The 16,835-nt window shown below is 36.2% G+C and overlaps 1 protein-coding gene across 11 annotated transcripts in view; it reads right to left on the reverse strand.

Annotated features, from left to right (window-relative positions):
• The window catches only part of SLC35D2 (solute carrier family 35 member D2), a 54,813-nt gene that overhangs the window by 23,879 nt on the left and 14,099 nt on the right, over positions 1–16,835 (reverse strand). For 4 of the 11 annotated variants that reach the window (XM_078153011.1, XM_078153006.1, XM_078153010.1 and 1 more), the window contains exons 3-7: positions 16,268–16,354; positions 14,418–14,485; positions 11,316–11,417; positions 6,183–6,254; positions 5,161–5,229 (exon numbers count right to left, since the gene is read on the reverse strand). In XM_078153011.1, the coding sequence (XP_078009137.1) occupies positions 5,161–5,229; positions 6,183–6,254; positions 11,316–11,417; positions 14,418–14,485; positions 16,268–16,354 (398 nt within the window). The remainder of the gene's footprint in view (positions 1–5,160; positions 5,230–6,182; positions 6,255–11,315; positions 11,418–14,417; positions 14,486–16,267; positions 16,355–16,835) is intronic. The other 7 variants (XM_078153008.1, XM_078153007.1, XM_020971686.2 and 4 more) reach the window with 5 other exon arrangements.

Raw genomic sequence — 16,835 nt, forward strand, 5'->3', positions numbered from 1 at the left:
AGCTCCCCTATGAAAAAGCTCAGGCTTTTCAAGTATACATCAGTGCTATTTTGGGCACAAGAGTGGGGAGAATGGATTACTTTCATTGTACACAATATCTGAGTGTGGCTTCTACCATGACACAACTCAATGTATTAAGTACTAATACTGGTGGAAAAAATCTTGAATTTGCTTCAAAATATGAGCAAGCATGAGATTTATTGTTATTGTTCAGTAGTCTCTGACTCTTCATGACCCCATATTCGGAGTTTTCTTGGCAAAGATACTGAAGTAGTTTGCCATTTCCTTCTCCAGTTCATTTAACAGACAAGAAAATGAAGTTAAGTGACTTTCCCAGGGTTACATATCTAGTAAGCGTCTGAGGCCAGATATGAATTCACAAAGGTGAGTCTTTCTGACTCCAAACCTGGCAGTCTATCTACTTTACCACCTAGTTGCCATTAAGCATGAGGTAAACACAGAATGAAAGAATGTGGGAGCTGGAAGTGACTGTATGTCATTTAATCTAACCTCCTCATTCCACCCATGGGGAAATCAAGGCCCAAAAAGGTTATTTGATTTGTCTATGTCCACACAGAACCAGGACTAGAACCCAGATAATCAATTGAATTTTCCTACTACCTTGGTACTCACTCTGAAAATTGTAATCTGCTGGGAAGACTATTCACCCAAACTGACAGCTAAGGTATTATTCAGTACTTTAAAGAAAAGATGTATTTCTACTCAATTCTCCCAAGAATCTGTGAACATACAGCCTGAAAGAAGGAATACCACACCTTATTATGAATACATAACCATTATTATACTTCAGTTTTAAAAATTGGGGAATAATCTAAGTGACAGTCAATCTAACTCTTATTACTGAGAAACATTATTCAGTAACAGACAAAGGGATAGACATGGCATCAGGAGAAACTTGGGTTCCAATGCTTATGTATTGTGTATGTGTTTGGGAAAGTCAAATAACCTCTCTGTTCTTCAGTTTCCTTGTCTGTAAAATGAGGACAAAGAGATAGGCAGAGCCTGTCTTCACAGGGTTGCTATAAAGAGTCAATGATAAGATAGAAGAGAGGACAGAGTAGGGGAAGGGATATTCAGAATGCATGACATCTTGGGGTGGGGGGAGGGGAGAGATGGGGTGAAAATTTGGAACTCAAAAACTTGTGGAAGGGAATGTTGAAAACTAAAAATAAATAAATTTATCTTAAAAAAAAGAGTCAATGATATAATGTATGTAAAAGGATTTTGTTCACCTTAAAGTGCTCTACAAAATGCCAGCTATTATCATTACTATGTGGAAGGCACTGGATTAGGTGCTAGAGATACAAAGAGAGGCATGAGGCCAAATCTGCTCTTGAGGAGTTGATGATCTAAAAATTGTACATGTATTTGGGCTACTATGTTTAACACACTAGAGAAGAATACTATGGTACTGTACTGAAAGTACAGTACTCCTCTGAAGGGAAGATAAAGATCACAAATAAATAATGAGTCTCTTGCTAGGCTTCCAGTCAAGTTCTCCACAGCCTCACCGGGGGCTCAGAGGTGACCATGGAAACTTTGAAAGTTATGCCAGTAGAGGACAAGTTCTGCCAGATCCTACCAAGCTGGAGAGACTTCAAGTGTTAGTTTAGGTGTGGAAAATATCTGTCGATCAAAAAGTAGGCTAGCTAAGCCTACTGTAAAATGGGGATCATAGCACCTATGCCACAAGGTTGGTGTGAGGCTCATATGAGATCATACTTATAAAAAGCTTAGCATAGTGCCTGGCACAAAGTGGGTGCTTAATAAATGCTTGTTCTCTCTTATTCCTCCCTCCCCTTCCCCTCCCTTCCTCTTCCCTTCTTCTCTGAGCTTGGAAAGGCTCATCATCAGAAGTCCGGTCACTGCATGAAGAATGTTTTAGCCACAATAGTTCACAAAGAGCTTGGAATAAGTTATCATGGATATCATGGAAGGAGTGCCCATGCGGGTGACCTCATGGATCACTTAAGTTTGAATCATTGTTTATTAAATAAATATTAAATAGTCTCCTTGATGCCTAAAAGAATCAATTTAGTAGTTGTAACTAAACTTTGGGCTCAACCTTTTGTTGTTGGTAGTAAGAGCCAAAATGCCTTCCAAAAGAGAATGTGATCATAACATCTTGACTTACAAAAGGAAACAGAAACTAAGAGTTTGGATAACTGACTTCAATATATAAAGCTTATAGTCTTCCTCATCTTTACTTCTTAAAAATCTCCAGTTTCCTTCAAAACTCAGGTCGCATGCCACCTCCTGGATGAGGACTTTCCTGAACCTCTCAGCTGCTAATGTCCCCACTAAAATTCTTTCATATTTTGGTTGTACATCTTTGCGTATACTTTATATGTAGAGATTGTTTCCCTTTATAGAAATCAAATCCTAGGACAGGAATAGTTTCTTTTTTTTTTCTTTGTACCTCTGGTGCCTCACATATTTCCTATACATAGGGACTAGGGACTAGACCTGTGATTTCACTGATATATGGAAATCTAGGGTGAAGAAATATGTGGTAGTGATTGAATTTGATACCTTCTCAGAAACTTAAGTTTTGGAGAGTCCCTTGGGGTGCTGAAAGATGAAATTATTGGCCCAGGGTCATATAACCAGTATTTGTCAGAGGTAGTATTTGAACCCAGGCCTTCCTAGCTCCAAAGATAGCTCTCTAGTCATTACACCACACAGACTCTTGACTCTTGCCTGGCACGTAGTAATCAATTAATAATTGTTGTTTGATTTGGCTAGTTTTAAATGAACAGGATTCTTTTTTATACCAATAATTATGGTTTGAATTATTAGCATTAGACTTTCTCCTAAGCATACAGATATATTTTAAAATTATTCAGTCATAGTATTTCACTTACTGATCTCATCAGCTCCTATGGATTCCATTACATCTATGCTGATGATTTTCAAATCTACTTATCCTGCCCAAAATTCTGCTGAACTCCAATCTCATATCTCCAATTGCCTTTCAGATATCTCAAACTGCAGACATCTAAAATTCAATACATTCCACACTGAATTCCTTTTTTTTCCCTCATAACCACTCCTTCTGCTGAACTTCCCTGAACTATTGAGCATACCACCATACTCTTAGACCCCCAGGCTCAAAACCTAGGTGTCATCTTCAACTCCTAGCTCTCTCTCACCCCTCTTTTATTCAATCTTTGCAGAACCTATCGATTTCACCTTTGCAACACCTCCTTTCCTCAGATATGCCATTGCTCTAGTGCAAGCCCTCATCCCCCCAGGTGTGGGCTATTAGAGTCTGCTGATTGGTCTACCTGCCTCAAGTCTCTCCCCACTTTATTTCATCCTCCATTCAGTCACTAAAGTGATTTTCCCAAAGTTCTGGTCCAACCATGTCAAACCCTGCTCCCACTCAATAAACTCAAGTGGCTCCCTATCCCTTATTGCCTTCAGGATTAAATATAAAATCCTCTGTTTGACATTCAAAGCCTTTCATAACCTAGCCCTAACCTTCATCTTTCCAGTTCTTGCGCTTTACACCACCTCTCACATAATCTTTGATTCAGTGACACTGGCCTCCTTGCTGTTCCTCCAACAAGATATTTATTTCTCAGCTCTGGGTATTTTCACTGGTGCTTCCCCCATGCCTGGAATGCTCTCCCTCCTCATCTGTGCCTACTGCCTCTCCTGGCTTCTTTCAAGTCCCGGCAAAAACCCTACCTTCTACAAGAAGACTTTCCCAATCTCTCTTAATCCTAGTGCCTTCCCTCTGTCAATTATTTCCTATTTAACCTGCATATGGGTTGTTTGTACAAGTTGTTTACATGTTGTCTCTGCCATTAGATGATAAGCTCCTAAATGGCAGGGACTGTCTTTTGCCTTTCTTTGCATCCCTGGAGTTTATACAGTGCCTGACATGTAGTAGACTCTTTATAAATGTTTACTGACTGACTGACTGTAGGAATATCACATTCCATACTTCATGAAGTAGCATGGAATGAAAAATAGTTATAAACTCTGAGTACTCTTTAAATCTTTCATAATTCTGAACAGAAAACTAAGAACCTTTCAAGTAAAATTATTGAGACACTCTCATATAGAAGCCAGCAATTTATTCTGTTTACAAAGAAAAGCCATTAATACCTTAGAACAGAGGTTCTTAATCTTTTTTGTGTCATGAACCACTAAGAAGATTGGTGAAGCCTATGGATTCCTTCTTAAAATAATGTTTTTAAATGTATTAATAAAATATGTGAGATTCCAAAGAAAATCAATTATAATGAAATACAGTTAAATTTTTTTTTAAAAAGTTCATGGATCCCAAATTAAGAATCTCAGACCTATAATATCTCTTAGATAACATTTACTCAATTACAACACAAATCTGATATACTTAACTGCTTATTTATCTGGGCAGATACACTACATGTAAAAATATTTTTGGCAATTAGGAACAATGAAGCTTCAACAGACTTCATAGGATCACTGATTTAAATGACCTTAGAGGTCATCTAGCTCAAGCCCCTCAATTTTCAAGTGAGGAAACTGAGGGTTAGGGAGGTTAAATGACTTGAGCAAGATCACCAAGATAGCAATAGTCAGAATTTGAACCAAAGTCCTCTGGAATCAAATCTGCTTTTTTCCTCCTACTTTGCCATTATGGATTCCTATCTCTTTCTCATTTCAGTTGCTTTTGTAGATGCCTGTTTAGCTGAAGTATTTCTATTGTAAATTGTCCTCCTTTAGGTAACTATAAGATGTTAATATTTTTCCATACTCAGGAAGGCATTTATTCAATTATGGAAGCTAGGTTGACCTAAATGATGCTTGCAACAGCCTGCTTTTTTTCTCTCGCTTCAACAACCATGGGCCCCAATTTTAGTAGTAAGGAAAATATTGATCTCAGTAAGCATCCTGATACATACAGGTTACCCTAATTTGAGGTTTTGGTTCCCTTTTTAACATGAATAGAATAGTATTTATGGTTCTAAAACACACTGAGCAGCTTTGTAGCAGATGATTCTCAAAATAGTCAGCTACTCCAAAACATCTGCCAACCATAAAACTTCTTTATTCCAAACCAGACATACAGCTGAATTTAAGATTGTTCTTCAATGTCAAAGGGAAGAAATGATATTACTAAATGAGAACAATTGAAAGTCTTACCCAGCAGCTATAAAAGCCCCAAGAATGATGGCAAAGACACTAACTATGATGTTCAATGAGTAGTGTTTTCTGTAAAATAAAAGGAAAAAAATGAAATATGGATCACTTTTGGAAGACAGATGAAATGTCTAAAAAGAAAATGTCAAACATAGAAGGCTGGATGATTGATAATTCCCACCAGACCAAACGAACCCACCTTTTACTATATGCAGCCTTCTGAATGGCAAGGAAAATCTTTGTTCACATTGGACAGATTTTGTAATAGAGTCTAACAGTGGTGGGTCTAGGTGGTATGTATCTAATATAAATGTTCAAAAGAAAGCATTACTATATCAGTTCTACTGAATAGTAGAAATTTAAAAAAAATACCAACATCAAAAAGCACTTGCTCCAAACACAGCCAAAATCAAGAAATATATGTTGGGTGCTACCTGACTATAACATTATAAACTTTATTGTAATTAATTATTTTAGCCTACTTTGGGATCAATATAGCATGAGCCCCCTGCCATTGAGGAATTGATATATATTCTAATAGGCTTAAATGACTGACTCACTGAATTCTGCCGCAAGCAATGCCAGTTATTCTTGAAGTCTAGGTTTTAAGGTTTTGTGAATAATGTTTCCCTCAATTAGCATATTCAGAGGAACAGTACTGATTCTACTTGATAAAAAATAATAACAACAGCATCACCTTATCCTCTTTTGCATAGGGAGGGACTATTTGAGTACAGAATATTTGTCATTTATCGTTACCATATTGGCTGTGCTGACTGGCTTTGTTTACTTTTTTTGTTGCTGTTGTTACAGCAGATAGCTTGCTAGGTAGTAGAGAGGGAGGGTATATCCAGAAACAAAGGTGAAGTAAAATCAAAAGCTATCAATAAAATAAGTTTTCAAAAAAATTTATACACACATACATACGTGTGTGTGTGTGTGTGTGTGTGTGTGTGTGCACGTGTATGTTTATGAAGGTGCTAAGAGAGTGGAGAAGAAAAGGGGGAAAAATAATAAAAAATCACCTGAGTATGATAACTTCCAGGAACAATGTAAGTGGAATGGTAAACTTCCTGAGAACTGTAAACATGGGCAAGCTGTGAGAGAAAGATCCAAGTACATCATTAGATACAAAGGATTTGTATTTGTTTTACATCTAATTTCACTATTCACAGTAAATCAATGGATGAACCACAAGGAATTAGCAACTTTCATTTTTAATCTTATCCCTAATATTTATGAGCCTTTTATCAAGTTCTCATCCTCATTAGAGACTGAGTACAATATTTGGACAGAAATTCTTACATTCAATGTAGTGGAACCTCAGGACAGATGACAAATTTCTCTAAAAATGGACAGGAAGGGGCAGCTAGGTAGTGCAGTGGGTAGAGTACCAGCCCTGAAGTCAGAAGGACCTGAGTTCAAATCCAGCCTCAGACCAAACACTCGACACTTAACTAGCTGTGTGACCTTGGGCAAGTCACTTAAGCCCAATTGCCTAAAAAAATTTTTTTAAATGGACAGAAAAAGCTGATGACCAGATCAGAATAGGCCAAAGTACCAAAGGAAAGATCTAGCAGTTTTTCCTGAATAAGAGTGAATATGTACTATGAATGGCAATGGAATTAGGATTTTGTTTACATGGACCTTGAAGACCTCAAGTTGTTAATAAAAATTAGCTCATTTCAATTTCAGTTTGGCAAACATGTATTAAGCACTTACAATATGCAAAGTATTATGTGCGCACTTTTATTTTATGAAAGCAAAGGTGCAGAAAGCTTCTGGTTATCAAATAGGTGAAAAATAATTTTTAAACATTTTCTTTTAAAAGTCAATGATTTAGGTGGCCAACCATGGTTATTGATTTCTTTCCTCTCAACAAAGTATTTGCAATATTTTTTAAAAAAGAAATAACTAAGAATGCAAAAAAAAATTAAACCTCTAAAAAGTTTTATTCTTTTTATAAAGAATTGTGAATTCCTCTAGAATATTTTCTATATTACACTACAATACAATTTCTTAAATATTCTCATTCTTGAGAAATTAGATTTCAAATTTTAAAACTTGTTAGCAAAGCACCAAGTCTCTGTGATACTGCTAAAATCAGATCAACATTATCACTGGGCACACAGACTCAGGTTTGACTCCAGAGATAGACAAGACTCAATTATTTGTACTGTCTCTATCAGAAGGGATCAGGGTCATGGACAGTCAAGAATAATTTTCATTTGGTTTTGGAATGTATTTGATTATACATTTTTCCTACAACAGCTTTACCTTTTAATTATGTTGTGTTTAGCATATTGAATTTCCTAGGTATATAATTGGGGTTGTAAGGGCTGGGGACAAGCAAAAGTGATAAGGAAGAAAGGAAGAATACTAGGCACTGTGCTAAGAGCTTTACAAATATTATTTCATTTGATCCTCACAATAACCCTGTAATTATTCTTGCTATTATTAAATATATGCTGTTATTATCCCCACTTTACAGTTGAGGAAACTAAGGCAAACACAGGTTAAGAGGCTTGCCCAGGATCATACAATTAGTAGGTGTCTGAGGCCAGGTTTGAACTCAGGTCTTCCTCACTCCAGGCCCAGTACTCTATCCACTGCACCACCTAGAAATAAGTTGGGTCACTAGGAAAACAGTTTTAGAATCAAAATTTTACCATGTCCACAAATAGGAATTCATACCTTTTCCACTCATTAATTGCTTTTTAGTAAAGAATGATGCTAAACCTCACTTCTTTTTTTTCTGCCCAAAGAAGATACAGCCTTTGAATGCTCAGGATTTTGGTTTCTAGTGACCTGCTTTAAGAAAGACTCTGACAGGGGCAGCTAGGTGACGCAGTGGATAGAGCACCGGCCCTGAAGTCAGGAGTACCTGAGTTCAAATCTGGCCTCAAACCAAACACTTGACACTTACTAGCTGTGTGACCCTGGGCAAGTCACTTAACCCCAATTGCCTAAAAAAAAAAGACTCTGACAAAGTATTAGTCTTACTTCTTTTAAATCCTTTGGAGAACTTGTACAAATAGATGAGTCCAAGAACTCTATAACAATGAATATATTATGAACAAACAATTAAGAACAAAAGATAGCAACAAATGTTCTCAAAAGAATTGTAAACAATTAACCATATGAAACCTGGCTCCAAATCACTAATAAGAAAAATAGCAAATCAAAACAACTTTGAGTTTTCCCCTAACACCCAGAAAAGCTGTCAAAGTCGACAAGTTATAAATGACCATTTTGAAGCAGTTTATCAGAAAATCAATGCAGTAATACATTTTTGGTGAAGTTGAATGCATTGGTTCAGATGTTCTGGTGAGTAAACTGGAATTATGACAATATAGTGATGGAGGCAGCTAGGTGGCGCAGTGGATAAAGCTTTGGCCTTGGAGTTAGGAGGACCTGAGTTCAAATCCAGCCTCAGACACATGACACTTACTAGTTGCGTGACCCTGGGCAAGTCATTTAACTCCAATTGCCTCACTAAAAAGGCAAAAAAAAAGAAAGAAAAGAAAAATATAGTGATGGAAATAGCCATGTACTTTGACACATAATTTCTACTACTACTAGGCCTATACCTTAAGGAAGTTAATAATAAAAACAAAGTCCTATGTGCACTAAAATATTCATATTGGCATGTTTTCTTATAACAGAGAACTAGAAATAAAGCGTACATTCATCGATTGGGGAAATGAACAAATCTTGATATATCAATGTAATCACTGTCATTTATTAACAAAGAACCCAAAGAATTTTGAGAAGCATGGAAATGTATATATAAAGGGAATTATATAAACATATATAGAGTGAAAGAAGCAGAACCAGGAAAACAATATACACAATGATCACAAGAGTGTAAATGGAAAGAATAGTAAGAACAAGAAAACTAAAAACCAATTACAATGACCAAGCATGGTCCAGAAAAAGAGATGAAAAAATGCACCTCTTTCTATTCTTTGAAGAGGTGGGGGACTCTAAGTATGGAATACCACATATACTTACTTGGCAAGTGTGTTACTTAGTTTTCATTAACTACTTTTCCTTCTTTTTTTTAAAAAAAAATTCTCTTATGAAGGATGGCTTCCTGGGAAGGATATATGCAGAAATAAAGATGATATAAAAACATCAATCAGAGATGGAGTCAAGATGGCAGAGTAGCAGGGGAAAGTATATCTGATCTTTCCCCCACAACTCCTTCACAAAGACCTAGTGTATATGCCAAACTAAGTCCTGATTAGGAAATCCAAGGGGAGAAAAATCATAGAAAGTAATTTATCCAACCAAAGAGAGATAAGACTTAGAGGTCTAAAAATATAGGGAAGGGGCCTAGTCGGAAATGGCCACATGATCTACTACAATGTACATCATGCAAGAAGTGGTCCCAAATCCAAAACTTGGGTAGGGGTCAGGAATTGGTGCCTACTGGCAGCTTTTTTGCTCATCAGACAGTTCTAGGTTACAGATCCAGAGCAGAATGAAAAGAAGCTTTGTACCTAAGGATGATGTTCCAAAGAGATAAGAAGTTATGGGCTCTAGACTATGCAGTAAGCAAGAATCAAGTTTAGAAGCAAGCAACAGCTGAGTGTCTCTGACCTCAGGAATGGGATCAGAGAGGTCAAGACTCCTGGACCACAGGGAAGACTGCAGTTCTATCTTGCTGAACCAGCAGAGCTTTTCAGCTGGCTGACGTTGCCTGAATCCAGCAGCAGTCTACAGAAACTCCAATCTAAGCAAGCCCAAAGGCATGTTGCTCAGACACAGGAACTTGCAGACAAGGAGGAAATAATCAAACTTTGTCCTAAATCAGACTACTTTGGGAGCACTGAATGCTTGCAAGTACCCAGCCTAACCGGTCCCTAAGAACCTGGAATAATAACACTCAATAATCCAAAAAAAGCAGCAAAAGGATTAACCCAAACATTCTTCCAGCCAGAAGTAAAAAGACCCAGGTACTAACATAAAAGGATGAAGTCAAGAAGTAATCTGGAAAAATAAACAGATTTTTTTAAAAAACCACCATTAAAAAGTTTTTATGGTGACAAGGACACTCAAGATACAAACCCAGAAGAAAAGAATGATTCTAAAATGTCAATAAACAAAACCTCAAAGAAAAATTCAACTTGGAGGGGCAGCTAGATGGTGCAGTGGGTAGAGCACCAGCCCTGAAATCAGGAGGACCTGAGTTCAAATCTGGCCTCAGACCAAACACTTGACACGTGCTAGCTGTGTGACCTTGGGCAAGTCACTTAACCCCCATTGCCTCACCAAAAAAAAAAATTCAACTTGGGTAAAAGTTCAATGAGAATTCCTGGAAAAGAAGCAGCAAAACATTTTCAATGAGTTTAAAATGTTTCTTATAAATGAAATGAAAGCACTAGAAGGGGGAAATGGGAAAAAAAATTAGAACTATAGAAGAAATAACTGAAAAGGGAAATGACAACTTGGCACAAGAAGTATAAAACCTTACCCAAGTAACAAACTCACTGAAAATTAGAAGGGATCAAATGAAGAAAACAACCCATGAGAAAACAAGAAATGTTAAAACAAAGTCAAAAGACTAAAAAAAGAAAAGAAAATATAAGACATCTTATAAGAAAAACAACTGACCTGAAAAACAGTTCAAATAGAAAGAATTTAAGAATTACAGGACAACCTGAAAATCATAGCCAAAAAAAAAAGAGCCTAGGGGCATCATATTTCAAAAACTCTTACAAGAAAACTGCCTAGATCTCATAGAAGCAGAGGACAAAGTAGGAATAGAAATAATCTACCAGTCTTCCTCCTGAAAGTAATCTCAAAATGAAATCTCTTAAGAACTGTATTTCTGTACCCAACTCTGTGTATGTATTTTTCCTTCTTTTGAACAGTTTAGAAGAGTATGAGGTTCAAGTGTCATCAACTCTCTTTTCTGCTTGTTTGTATAGACTTCTACTTGCACATCCTGATTGTGTGATTCCCAAGAACATTATATCCAAAATCCAGAGCTTCCAGATCAAAGAAAAAAAATTTAAGCAGCCAGAAAAAAAAAATTGAAGTACTGAGAAGCCACAGTTGGTATCATACATTATTTAACAGCCACCACTATAAAGAAATGGAGATATTTCCAAAAGGAAAAGGATATGGAATTACATTCAAGAATAACTTACCCAGTAAAACTTTGCATAAGTCTACAAGGGGAAGAAGCGACCTTTAAAAAAAGAGAACTTCCAAGTTTTCCTGATGAAAAAGTCCAGAGCTGAGTAGAAACTCTGAAGTACAAACAGAGGAGTTAAGAGAAACATAAAAAGGTAATCATGAGTGACCATAAGGAACTAAAAAAGGATAAGCCGCTTCCATTCTAACATGAGCAGATGATACATGTTTCTCCTCGGAGTACTATCATCCTCAGGGGTCACAGAGGGAATCTAATTCATACAGAAGTCCTGAAAGTGATTCTGTTATGTTTTGGTGATCTTAAAAATGAAAAAGGAAGACAAGAGGAATATGCTAGAGGGTACAGAAAGAAGAAGATGGATGGGGAAAATCATCTTGAATAGTCAGGGTGGGCAAGTAGAAGTCTACAACAAGGAGAAAGGAGAGCTGATTACACCTGAACCTCACAAAATGTTCAAAAGAGGGAAAAATATATTAACAGCGTTGGATACAGAAATACATTTCACTCAACAAGGAAATCAGGAAGAAAAGAGAAAAAGGTGAATAAGAAAATTAAGAGAGGGGTTAGTCCTAAGCAAAACAAACTCTAACAAAGGGTGTTTAAAAAAAAATTACAGCAGTTCTTTCTTGTGGTGGCAAAGAATTGAAAACTAAAGAGGTACCCACAAATTGATGAATGGCTGAACAAGTTACATCATATAAATGTGATTTAATACTATTATGCTGTAAGAAATGAAGGGGTTGGTTTCAGAGAAACTTGGAAAGTCTTGGTCTTGCATAAATGAGGCTGTCTCCCTACCTCTTACAGGTGGGACACTCTGTGATTTTGCAATACATAGCCATGAATCCCACTACCCCTTTACTACCTTACATGTGGAGATCTCATTCTTGGAAATTCATTTTTGAATAGTTATCTTTTTTTCCTGTTGCTTTCTTGCCTGTTATTGGGATTTTTGTTTTATTATTTTAAAGGTTATTTTAATTTTTTATTGGGTATTGTTAGTAATGGTTTTGAACTTCTGTTGATGATATGTGGCAGAAATTTTGTCCCATTAATTTTTATTGTACTTTTTTATGCTTTTATTTCTCAATTATTTAATTCTAAATATTTTGAATTTTAATATTTTAATTTTCCCATCCTAACATTTAAAAGCCTGTTTTACTTTTTGCCTTGTTTCATATTTTGTACTTTTCTTTTGTTTCCAATTAAATTTTTACCTCTCCACTCCAAAAATTTTATCTTATTTTTTTTTCTTTACTATGAGCAGGGTATTATTACTACAGCTCCTTTTGAATGCATTTGCCATTTTGCTTTTATTTGGGGAATGCACACATTTTGCATATTTTTTGTTGATCTGCTGTATTTCCACAATAGCCATTTATTTCAGGAAGGTTCTGCTTCATTGCTAATTTCATTTTCAATCTTGTTGGGTGTTGTTCCTAGCCTCTTAGGGACAATCATTTTTCCCATAACCTATATGAAACTGACATAAAAAATATCATGTGTTACTGATGCTACTACTATTAATGTATGGACTATATTAATGAGGCCTCAGGTTTATGTGGCTATAAGCATAAGCAAATGTTTTGATTTACAACATAATGTGTGTATATTTATTTGCTATATTTGGATACTATGTTGCTAAGATCCTGGGGGTTTTTTGTTTGGAGGTTTAGGGAGAGGGGGCATTGTATCAACTGACTGGTACAGCTACTTCAACTTTGACACTATGAACTCAAGTAAGTGCCAAGACACTTTCTAAGTGTACCTTCCTTACTCTTTTGGTCACTCATCATCTCCAATCCCACGACTTTTGGATCTATATTTGTCTGCTTCTATGTCCATTAGAGTCATTCTGTACCTTCTTTATTCCATTTTTTGGATCCTTAACATTCTACATTTCTTTCTTCACATTTTCTTTATCTTTTATTCTTTCTACCATCACCATTTTCACATCTAGAGAAGCAGTCTGACATAGCGGATAGTGCACTGATATTGGGCTCAGGAGACCTGGTTCAAATCCTGCCTCAAACACTTAGTAACTATGCAAGCATGAGCAAATCATGTAACTTCTCATTCCCTCAGCTTCCTCATTTTGCACTCCCAACCTTACAAACTTCCTGAGAAGACACTGCTTTTTATTAAATCATAGATCAAGAGTTGTTAGGGAGGTCAGAGGTCATCTAGTCCAATCTCTTTCTTGTCCAAAGTCACACCATAGCAGAGGCAGGGTTTGATCCAAGGGCTTTTGTCTCCAGAGTCAGTGCTTTTTCTACTATATAAGCAAGTTAATAATATCTCTGTGAGTTCTATCATTAGAACACTGAATGATGACCTCTAACACACAACTATAAATAAAAAAACTTTAGACACCTCTAGCACAAAACTGATAGTGACCATTTAGCTTTATTTTTTTCTCTAAATAACGCAGCTGACATTTAGCACAACTGACAAAATCTTCTTGCTTATATGAAATGGGGTGAGGTGAGATGGGGGTGGGGAGGACAAATAGGAAGCGAAGTTTCATGTTCACATAAATGAACCTGCCTGTCATAAGTTCTCTGACTTCATTATCTATCTCCTATTTCACCCACACCTGCTGCTTTAGCATCTGCAAATTTCAAACAAAGCTTAACTAAAAAGCTTTTTTTTAATTAAAATTTGGATGGTAAAAGAAAAAAAGTAATTCATGTAAATCAGGCTGAAAGTGGATCCTTAATGTCTTAAAATACAGAATGTTAATTTCTCTGTATTCAACACAAAAGAGGAAATATTAGAGAAAGGGTAAAACATCTACCTTGGAGTCAGAAAGACCTGAGTTCAAGTCCTACCACTGACAATTTCTAATTCCGTGACAACAGGTAACTCCTTACCATGCCCCAGACAGTTTCTAAAACTATAACTTATAGTTTCTTATCTTTTTCAGTAGAGGAAGTTAATATATCAGGCATTTTCTAAACCAATGAAAGCATAAACCTCCCTCCCCAAATGCAACTCAAATAGAACAGTGTTTTGATTATTTCTTCTCCATACCTAAAAAAACCCCCAAACACACACATAAAGCAATCTTAACTACATTTAATCTTAATTGTACCTCAGTTTACTTGTGCTTGACAATCCACTTATGTGATTTCCAACATAAAGGAGAGGCAGAGGAAACAGCTGCAATTTAAAAAAAATGAAAATGTAGTAGTTACTATAGATCAAAATTATAGATTTTTTTAAAAGGTAAATTTGATTGCATGACACACGTCACCAGTGGAAAAGACACTTTAAGTTGCTTTCCAGGAATGATAATAGATTTGCATTGATCCATCTTACACTTCTTCCCAAAGTTTGCTGTACAATCAAGGATATGCATATCTAAAATTGTTGGCTAGGGTTAAAAATGCAACCAGTGGGGGAAAAAACTAACTACAAATTGAAACCATATTCTTGGTTGCCTCAGCACAGTGTCTAATCAACTGAGTCATCCAAACTGTAACCCAGTTAAATAGTAGTAATAGTAATAGTAGTAGTAGTAGTAGCAGTAGTAGCAGTAGTAGTAGTAGTAGTAGTAGTAACTGACATTATATAGTATATTCTAAATGTCTTGGGGCAATTTTAAGCTATTAAGCCGTTTTAAAACATTTAGGATACCAGGTATAGGACTTCAAAGTTTTCAAAGAGCTTTATATACATTATCTCATTTGAGTCTTACAACAACCCTCTAAGCTAGGCCCTACAGGTATGATTATCCTCATTCTACAGATAAAGAGACTAGGGCTTAGAAAGCTCCAGAAGCTTGCCCACAGTCACATACCTTGTAAGTGCAAGAATTGCCTTGCCAACTGCTAGTAGGTGTTAGAAGCAGGATTGTTCTAGAACAACAACAATAATCACCAGAGCACATCACTAGACTTACTTCTAAACGCTGAGCGATTACAACAGAGAGTGACAATTTTGTGTAAAAGATTTGCCTTTAAGGTTTGAGCCTTAAAAGAAATTAGAACTAAGAATTCTACCATAATCAGCAGTCTAGTTATCATTATACTAGTCTATTAACTACAGTACCATCTGGATTCCAACTGCAAAGGAGTTCCAATCTCACCCCTAGGCATAACAGATAGAAGAAGTGGAGTACTGAGATTTAATACACACAAGATGAAGGAGATTCAGGCATGTGATCATGAACTCTACCTAAAGTACTTTCTTTTTTAATCAAACAAAAAGAAAACTCACATTCTATGGGGCAGAGGAAAATAGACAATTTTTTAATGAAAGAATGTACAGATTTGTTGATAAAATACAAATTAGATATTTGAATCTGTCACATTAATAGGAACATAACAATACAAAGTGGACAATGCATATCAGTGGAAATCAAAATCAGTCCACAATGGCAAATAAAAAACAATCTACTGTTTCCTTCAACATACTTTGGATGGATTGTTCATTTACATGCTGAGTTCCAGATTTCCCCACTCCACTTGCCACAGTGATACACGTTTGAACTAAAATAGGTCTAGACCTCAGGAATCTGCTTTCACCATCACATAACATAAGGGGTCTATCTGCCTTTGCTTGTGTCTGACCTCAGAGATCTACAGAACTCCCATGTAAGTGAGGTGGTGCACTGGAAGGGCTGGAGGGGTACTAAGGGAATAGGAATAGAATAAGGAATAGGTAAGACCTATGATTTCATTGATATAAAGAACTCTCAAATGAGGAAATTCCCTCTACCAATGCAGGCTAACCACAACACTACAACTTGAAGTCTTAGGGGGTTGCCTCCACCACTGAGAGATTAAGTAATTTGACAGGTCTTCCCAACTCTGAAGCCAGCTTTCTAGTCACTATGCACTCTTCTTCCTTCCCCTCCTACCCTCCTCCTCTCATTCGCTTCATATTCTCTGACATTTTCACATGCTTTCCACAACAATTATAAGTACTCTTATTACATACCTTCACAGGGATGGTTTTGTTAAAATCAGGAAATTGAATAATTTTATTTAGCTTAGATACATATAGTATCACTATAGTGGTTGCCATCTAAAGAGAGAGAAATACCAGTAAAATGCATGGAAGAAGTATTAAGCATTAAAAATCATGAAAAGTAAGGTAATAATAATAAACAAATATTGCAATAATTCTGAGATGCAGAAAAGTAATGAATTAATTCTTGAGATTTTTTTGTCCTTCTGTTCATTCCAGGCACATTATTTCAATAAGCCATTTGAAATAACAAAAATATTTTTTAAAAACTTATCCTTTATTCCAAGCACCTTGTTTTACACCAAATGGAAGGCATGGCTTTTGTCTTTAAGAGGGATAAACTAGCTACATTACTGCACCCAGGGAGGTGATGTTTGAAAGGCTTACTCATTAATAAATGGATACTTCAAATACTTTTTTTTAAATACTAAAAATTTCCCTCCAAATATTATACTCCTACTGTGCCCTTGTGCTAGCCCAAAAAGACTTGTTTTCGGATCCAGTGTGCACAAAGTTTAAAAGAACTATGACACATTGA

The sequence above is a fragment of the Phascolarctos cinereus genome, unplaced genomic scaffold (genome assembly GCF_003287225.1).
Source record: "Phascolarctos cinereus isolate Bilbo 61053 unplaced genomic scaffold, phaCin_HiC Scaffold_4;HRSCAF=312, whole genome shotgun sequence".
NCBI classification, from domain to species: domain Eukaryota; kingdom Metazoa; phylum Chordata; class Mammalia; order Diprotodontia; family Phascolarctidae; genus Phascolarctos; species Phascolarctos cinereus.